Source organism: Triticum dicoccoides, chromosome 4B (genome assembly GCF_002162155.2).
Source record: "Triticum dicoccoides isolate Atlit2015 ecotype Zavitan chromosome 4B, WEW_v2.0, whole genome shotgun sequence".
NCBI lineage: Eukaryota > Viridiplantae > Streptophyta > Magnoliopsida > Poales > Poaceae > Triticum > Triticum dicoccoides.
The window spans coordinates 9,895,914-9,904,995 of record NC_041387.1 but is presented as its reverse complement, the minus strand read 5'-3'; the positions used below and the strand labels follow the sequence as shown (position 1 = coordinate 9,904,995).

General features: G+C 46.1%; 1 protein-coding gene across 2 annotated transcripts in view; it reads right to left on the bottom strand.

The window, feature by feature from the left end:
• Window positions 1–5,284: 5,284 nt before the first annotated feature.
• The window catches only part of LOC119294543 (dehydrin HIRD11-like), a 7,110-nt gene continuing 3,312 nt past the window's right edge, over window positions 5,285–9,082 (bottom strand). The window contains exon 2 of one of the 2 annotated variants that reach the window (XM_037572746.1): window positions 5,285–5,464. In XM_037572746.1, coding sequence (XP_037428643.1) covers window positions 5,291–5,464 — 174 coding nt within the window. In that variant the 3' untranslated portion in view covers window positions 5,285–5,290. The remainder of the gene's footprint in view (window positions 5,465–9,082) is intronic. The other variant, XM_037572747.1, reaches the window with a different exon arrangement.

Here is a 9,082-nt window from a genome sequence, read left to right as displayed (position 1 = left end):
CGGCTCTGCATAATCAATACAACCCTTAGCCACGAAGGCAAGATGTTTAAACAGGAATAGTGTCTTTTACTGACAACTTTTTTTGACGAAGTGTCACACTTGACTCTTCAGCATTTCTAATCGTTTTCACACCTACCGTTTCGTGTTTCGAGGTTGAGCCTCCATTGGCACGTCTTGTCAAAACAGAGTTCGTGCCCGCTTATCACGAGATTCTCATCAATGGGATTTGGGTAACCCAACCGCGCCTTACGCTCGATCTCATTGGGAATAAGCGAGGTTTAAGGCTTAAGAGAGGGATGGTTGGCATTTTCATCGCCTATAAGAGGGCAAAGATTTCTCCTTTCTTCCCCACGCTTTCCTCTAGCCTCTGTCTTCCAATCCCCAAGGTTCAGCGCCCAAAAAAGCTTCGATCTTTCCACCGCCACCACCTTCCCCAGCCATGGCCGGGTCCGGCTCCAAGGGAAAGTGGGAGGCCTCCTCCGTCACTGAAAAGGACGTGAAGGATCTCCGGAGCGAGGGTTATCTGTCCATGAATATTGCGCACCGGCTCCCTGACAAGGACCAGGTCATCCCCACTCTGGGGCCCGGCGAGAGGGTCGTATTCATCCCTCATTTCCTCAGGGGGCTAGGTTTTCCCCTCCACCCCTTTGTCCGATGCCTTATGTTCTACTACGGGCTAGATTTCCACGATCTAGCCCCGAATTCCTTCCTCCACATATCAGCATTCATCGTCGTGTATGAGGCTCTGCTCCGCATCCCGCCACACTTCGTCTTATGGCTCAAGGTCTTCAATCTGAAGCCGAAGGTGGTCGATGGACAGCACGCAGATTGCGGAGGGGCCATGGTAAGCAAGTTGCCCAATGCCACATGGCCCAAAGGGGCATTCATCGAGACCGTCAAGGTGTGGCTGTAGGAGTGGTTCTATATCACCGAACCCCGTCGCGCCAACTGGGTGGCCATACTTGAGTTCAGATTTGGACCCCCTACGAGACTCACCTCATGGAACGCCAAGGGCCTTGATTGGGGGTCCCAGACGGAGGTGAAGATGCTACAGAAGCGAATCACCAACATGCTGGGTACAAACATCGGCCACACGAACGTGGTGCAAGTGATGCTCTTCCGCCGCGTCCTTCCCTGCCAACGCCGGGCCTCCCCCGTGTGGGAGTTCAATCTGGAGGGGCCGCTGACCTTGAAGCGCTTCTTCGGCACCACACACGAAGACATTTGGAAGCCGCTCTTCAAGGCCCAGAAGAGCTGGCCGATGAAGACCGAGGACGTCGAGCTCAACATCGAGAACCAGCCTCAAAGGCAAGCATTAGCTTTTCCGAACACCTATTCGGTTAATGTTTTGATCAATAGAGGTTTTATCATCTGCCTTCCGCACAGGGCTGGACAACGAAGGTGGAGGAGATCAACTGTCCGGCACCGCTGCCAGAGAGCCCAGCCACACCCCAGCTAACAGAGATGCTGGTCCCGGCGCCTTATCAGGCGCTGGACAAGAAGGCCAAGAAGAAGGGAAAGGAAGCCAAGGGCGGCCCCCGCCGCAGAGGTCCTTCAGACACTATGTCCAGAGAGACCAAAGTCCACTCCTCCCACGAGGGGGACGAGGAAGAGGAAGAGCAGGAGGAGGTGGAAAGTGACTCCCCCCGCAAGGGGAGGAGGAAGAAGAGGACTGCCTCCGAAGACCCGGAGGGGGAGGTGCCGAAAAGAGGGAAGCTAGCCCTCTCAGATAGTTCCGACTCAGAGTCCGAGCACGTCCCCAAGAGACCTCCCAGGGTGAAGCCCCTAGCCGAATCATAAGTATAAATAAGCTTACTGTTCGTCTTCTGTTTTCCTGCCTATGTTATGTAAGTTGCACTGTTATTTGCCTTTCAGCCCTCCCCATGAGGTTCCGCACACTCCCTTATCAGAGGGGAACTCCCTGCCGCCCGAGCAGGAGGAGAGCGACACGCCGCCACGAGCCCCCTCGCCTACTGCCATGGAGGACAATGAAGTGTCGTCCCGAAGGACTTCTCCTGGCCGAGGAGGGGCAAACGAGGCCGTCAAGAAGGCGCCTGAGGTTAATACCTCGGTCGCCGAAGACCTGGGGGAGGCGACCCCCAGGAGAACCGACGGCGCGAAGCCCCATCAATCTGGGCCCAACTGGCGGATGGCCATATCTATGGTAAGCGAGCGAGCGAGGACGCGACGGCCATGGCTGTGGCGTACCCCAACACCACCGCGGAGCAGCGTGCCATCTACAATGTCGTCTGCGCTCAAGCCTCCGCTTGTCAGGAAGCGGCCGCCATGGAGGCGCAGTTGTAGGCGATCACGGATGAGAACAACATCAGCTGCACCTCCTACGCGCCGCTGACAAACCAGTAGGCGGCCCAGTGGGACGACGACAGTGCCAGCGCTACTATTTCCATTGTGGACCTCACGTCCACTGGCGATGGACAGGTCGCAGACTCCTCCGAGGATGAGTAGGCCACGAAAGGCAGTAGTGCCTTGTGTTCCATGTGTGCCATCTTTCGTATCTCATGACTACGTACATTGATTAAATCAAAGTCGCCAAACTACATGTCATTTCCTGTTCCAACCATAACTATATTTTACTGTCTTAATAGTACCCATATGAAAACTCACATGTATTGTGCAACAATCATAGATATGAGATCAAAATTTCACCCACCACATTCATTTCAACTCTACGATTATATATCTTCGCAGAACTAGTCTCTCCTCTCATGGATATACAACATCCTCTCCCTCTCTTCAATCCGCCTCAACGACACAACAAGTTAGCTTTCAGTGGGATGCTCAATGCATCATGCTATCATCTCGTCATCTAATGATCAACACATTGCACGGTTTAGAAATGCGAGGCTTCAGGAACTAACCTTTCCCGTTTGTATCATACAATTTATAAGTATCTGAAGCACCATGCACAGTGAGACAAGACGTATGTACCTGGTGTCAGTTCCAAGGAGGCGGACTCAAGATGAACATTGATACTGCTTTACATCTAGGCATGAAACAGTGGATGGGGATTTGTAAAGAGAGATGTTACAGTAGAAATTCAAGGCTGGACTTGGCCGTCTGAAGCACCTTCGTGGATGCGATTCAACCACAAACAAATGACTGTCTAGAAAGCTTGCAAGCTACTGCAAATTGGGACGTGGTCAATAAACACCTATAAACTGACTCGACCTTGTTGGTGAAAGCACTGAAGAGCCATCAGAAGGAGTAAGCATAACAAGGAGTCCTCTATCGAGAAGCTTGCAACTTTATCTCTGTAAACTTTATAATGTTGTTATCCTTTTGTCCTCGGACTTGTAATAAACTAGAGGATATTCCGCGTGTTGCTGCGGAAAATGGTTGAAATATATTTTGATTATGTTTGTTTGTTTGGAATATGAATTTCCAACTGATAATATGAGAAATGAAATCTAAAGGTGGGCGTGTGCATGTTGAAGTGAGCATGTGCATGTTGAGATAATTGGAAGTAGTGGAGATTGAAGCCCTTTGAGATCTGGTTTGGATAACAAATGTTTCCCTGCCTTTTCCCGAAGGGGTGACCTGAGTTTATCCAACCCACGATAGGATGTACACTACGATGGAGGCTCTACCAAATCTTTGTGAAAGAATTAAATTCCACTTTTTGTAACCGGACCTTAGCAAGCTTAGGGTGTAAACACTTAGAATTGAAACATACATGAGTATGAGGACTTGATTCTTACAACCATATATTTGTGTCCGTGATCATCATGATCTTAATTTGTGATTTGAAATACACCCGTTAAGATGTGATGGGTGACATGTCCAAATTACGTCTTGACGGGTTCGGGACCTGCATCAAGAGTCAGTTATGCAACTACAGTCCCTTACCGTCGCATGATCAGCGTGCGGGACAGCTACTGCCTGCAGGAAAGTTGGATGGAAACTCGCGATCATGGTCTTTCTCTTACACAGACACTTGTCTGTGCTTTAAAAAGAGCCTTCATCTCATCTTTCCTATCTCTTCCTGTGACTACATTCATCTTTATAAAATCGAGGTCACCAAATTACATGGCATTCTGGTCCCAACCATGGCTATCTTTCATTTGTCTTGACCCGTAGCCTTTTGAAAAATCACATGGATTATGCAGCTATGACATATATGAAATCAGAATTCCACCCACCACGTTCAATTCTACACTAGATATCTTCACAAAAGCAGCCTCTCCTCTCATGTCTATATAATATCCTCTGCCTCTCCTTGATCTGTCACTACTGGACTAGCTAGCTTTGAATCGAATAGGTTTCTCTCTCGTTTTCTACCATCTTCTCATCTTATGCTCAATGCATTGCACTATCTATAAAATGAGAGGCCTCGGGAACTAAGCATTTTCTTATGTGTAAAACAGTTCAAGAAAATACGCTGGAAGACGTTCAGATAAGAGAGGATGACGTGCTGTAGCAGAGACATCAACTATCATGAATATTTAGTTTTGGAGAACAGTCGGGATACCTGGCACCTCTTGGCAGCATCAATTAGCACCTTATTAGCCCGAAATGACAAGATGCTAAATTTAATTAGTATAGCTTATCTAGCATGGGTGTTGAATCATCTTTTTAATGACAGCATGGGCGACAATTCTAAATGTGATGTGATATGTGTTCAGTATATAGAGAGGAAGATCATGTGGTGATTGGCTCTTGTGAGGAACAACTTTGATTTTTTGCATTCCTAATATTAATACCGGGCCCAAATCCAGAATCGAAAAACAGAGGAAAGTTGCAAACAAAACTCTGAAAGAAAACAGAGCACCACACAAGTTCTGAAATTGAAAAGAGGAAAAGCAGAACACCAATAACCATTGCTAAACAATCCCAGACGTTAATCACGCTCTGGCCGAGAGATCCAGAGATGAACAGAGACACGACATATACATACACAAAAAGCTTGGAAAATAAGATGGTACCAAATTACCAATGGAGATGCATCATCGATACCAACATGATTCCTTAATGTTATTATTACGAACACCGTGCAATGCAGTGCAGCTGGTTATTACATCACAAGATCCATGGGACATGTCACGCATTACATACACATGCTGCCACACGCTCCAAATCAACCCAAGCCTTTCATCTCGCTCGCACTGCAAAAAAATTTAAAAAGAAGAGTTTGATCCCGCAAGAAGCGAAGAACACCAAAAACAGAGGGGAAGGAAACAAGAAAAGGTTGACACACACACACACACACACACACGCACGCATGGAGACGGCGACCACCATTCGTACGTACCTACATGCTGCCGGAGCGCACTCAGCCGCTGTCGCTGCTGCTGCTATAGCCGTCGTCATCCTTGTGGCCCTCGCCGTGCTTCTTGTCCCTCTTCTCCTTGTGGTCGTGGGACGACTTGCCGTCACCGTGGTCGTTGCTGCTGATCTTGTACTTGATCTTCTCCATCATGCCCTCCTTGCGCTCCCCGTCCTTCTTATTGTGCTCCTCCACTCCCCGGCCTTCTTGTGCTCGTCGCTGCCACCGTCCATCCGGAGTTCTCCTTGATCTTGTGGATGATGCCGGCCATGGCGCTGTTGTTTCTGGCAGGAGTACTAGCAGCATTCGAGCGAGTGTGGTAAGAATGAGGGTCCTAAAATCTTGCTAGCTGGATCATCTTTTCCGTCTCTACCTATGGTTATGTGCATCTTTCAAGAAAACGGAAGGCATCAAACAATATGTCATTTCTCGTGCCATTGGTAGGTATCCGTCATTGAATCGACATGTAGCCTTCTCAATACTCCCATGTGTTGGGCAACTTCCATAGATACGCTCCATGAAATCCACTCCAAAAAACTTGATGGCGTAGTTTTTAAAGTGGATTTTAAAAAAGCATATGATAAAGTCAAATGGCCTTTCCTTCAACAAGCTTTGCGTATGAAAGGTTTTGATCCGGCCTGGAGAAACCAGATTGATTCCTTTACGCAAAAAGGGAGTGTCGGGATTAAGGTGAATGATGACGTGGGTCACTATTTCCAGACACACAAGGGGCTACGGCAAGGAGACCCTATGTCACCAACCTGTTTAACATAGTGGCTGATATGCTAACTATTTTAATAAGCCGGGCAAAGGATGCAGGGCAGGTAAGTGGCCTGGTTCCACATCTAGTTGACGGCGGGATCTCCATTCTTCAGTATGCTGATGATACTATTATCTTTATGGAGCACGATTTGGCGAAAGCAAGAAACATGAAGCTGTTGTTATGCTTATTTGAACAATTGTCTGGGCTCAAAATCAACTTCCACAAGAGCGAATTGTTTTGCTTTGGAAGAGCCAATGAGGACCGGGAGTCGTATCAACAATTGTTCGGATGTGAATTGGGCTCATTACCGTTTACGTACCTAGGTATACCCATTCATCATCGTAAGCTGTCTAATATTGAGTGGAAATGCATTGAGGATCGGTTTGAAAAGAAACTGAGCTGTTGGAAAGGAAAGCTCATGTCATACGGAGGACGATTGATTCTGATTAATTTGGTCCTTACTAGTATGCCTATGTTTCTCTTATCCTTTTTCTTGGTTCCGGTGGGCGTCAGGAAAAGGCTAGATTTCTACCGATCACGATTCTTTTGGCAAAATGATGAGCTTAAACGTAAGTACAGGCTTGCTAAGTGGGATATTATTTGTAGGCCTAAGGACCAAGGTGGTCTAGGTATTGAAAATCTGGAAGTCAAAAACATATGTCTCCTTAGCAAGTGGCTATTTAAGCTGTCATCTGAGTCGGAGGCCACTTGGGCACAGATTTTGCACAATAAGTATCTTTATGCTAAAACTTTGGCCCAGGTGAATGTGAGGCCTTCTGACTCTCCCTTTTGGAAGGGTTTGATGAGAGTTAAACAACTCTTTTTCAACAAGACTAAATTTATTGTTGGAAATGGTGCCACTACGAGGTTTTGGGAGGATACGTGGCTTGGGGAGACCCCCTTGCACTTCAATATCCTTCTTTGTACAACATTGCCCGACGTAGAGAAGCCTATGTTGCTAATGTTTTACATTCCGTTCCCCTCAATATTAGTTTTAGACGGACGCTTGTTGAAAATCGTTGGGAGGCCTGGCTCCATCTCGTTACACGTTTAATGGAAGTCCGGCTGTCTCAGCAGCCAGATCAGCTGCATTGGAAACTTACTAAGAACGGTGTGTTCTCGGTCAAATCAATGTATCTGGATGTCATTAACTCTAGCGTCATCCCTACCTCGTTGCATGTTTGAAAAGTTAAGGTACCCTTACGTATCAAAGTGTTTATGTGATTTGTGCATAAACAAGTCATTTTGACTAAGGATAACCTTGCAAAACGAAATTGGGTGGGCTCGTCTAGATGTAGCTTTTGTGATCATAACGAGAATATCAAACACCTCTTTCTCGACTGTCCGTTGGCTAAGATTCTATGGCGGTCGGTTCATATTGCGTTTAATATTAATCAGCCCACCTCCATCAGCATGTTATTTGGAACATGGCTTGATGGGGTGGATTCTACATTGCAAGACATATTCGGGTTGGCATTTGTGCTTTATTGTGGGCAATATGGAACTGCAGACATGATTTAGTCTTTAACAGATCAACAACCATTCACTTTTTGCAGGTTATCTTCAGGGCCACGGCGTTCATCCGTATGTGGTCGCTACTCACTCCGACGGAGGCCAGGGAGCGTTTGGTTACTGCGTCTACCTGATGGGAGATGGTAGCTCGGGATATTTTCAACCGGTTTGGATGGCGGTCATGTAATAGGATAGGCATGTAGTGCTCCTATTGTTTTGCCAGCCGGTTGTGGCTTTGGGTCTTTCCTCTTTTGCGCTTTTGTTGATGTTTGTACTACGACCTTTCGAGACTTTGTTACTGGATTATCCTTTTAATAATATGAGCCGTATGCATCGTTCTGATGCAGAGGCTGGGGTACATCCCCTTTTCCAAAAAAAAAACTTTCATAGATACGAGATCATAAATTCACCCACCACATTAAATTCTGCACTACATATTTCTCTTTGTAAAAACAGCCTCCCCTCATGGATATATAATATCATCCCCTTCTCCTCGATCTACTTCAGGTACATGACTAGCTAGCTTTGAATGAGTTGATCTCTCTTCCTCTACCATCCCCTCATCTGATGCTCAATTACATAACAGTAATTAGAAATGAGAAGCCTCAGGAACTAACTCCATACTTATTTGTGCCAACATGTAGCAGTTTTCTTTGAGTTGTTTTCCACTGGAGAATGACAATGTGCTGCAATATACAGCACATCCCTAGGTGCCAACCTACATTTCCGTCATCGGTGAGAAAGTGGGGCATTTGGTTGGCGAGAGTGAGCTAATCCTCCAAGGGCAGCCTACAACAAGTGTGGCGCCACTTTTGTTGATCCTTTTGCCCAAATCCCAAACGTGTATCTTCTTAGCTATGTTCAAAAGCCTTGTTGTGAAGAAGTAGTGTTTGGGTAGCAGGGACAGGCAGAAAAAACTGCCCGGTGCTAGGAACGGGGGCTGCTCAAGGCACATTGGCACTAATACAAACATTGCCACCAACAATTTAATATTTAATGGGTTGAATTTATTGGCCTAACTAATTAGTACGTTTACACACATAAAAGAATGGATTATCAAATTGATTGATGAGCTTGACGGTCACGGAGGAAAATACGATCTAATCAAAATATATTTTCCATATTATTTTCTAAATGTAAGTCATCTGAGCTTTCTTATGTTTAAGTAGAGTCATCTAATATATCTATCTCGAGATTCTCATGGGGGTTAGGGAACCAATATTTGTCTCGCATTTTCACATCATCACGTCTTTGCCGAATCAAGATTAGATCATAGGACTAGCACGATACGTTGTACATGAAACAAAACTGAGCCAGGTGCAATGAAACTCATTTTGTATTGCCATAGATATATTGCTCCCACAATGGTAGCATGGCATGCTATGCTAAAGCTTTATATATTGTGATTGTTCTATCTCATGTGTGGTGTTTTTTTCTCTTCTCATTTTCATCTATTATTGGCGTCATTACCCCTCTAACCCTCCAAAACATTAGGCCCCTTGTATATACATGTCATGTATCGC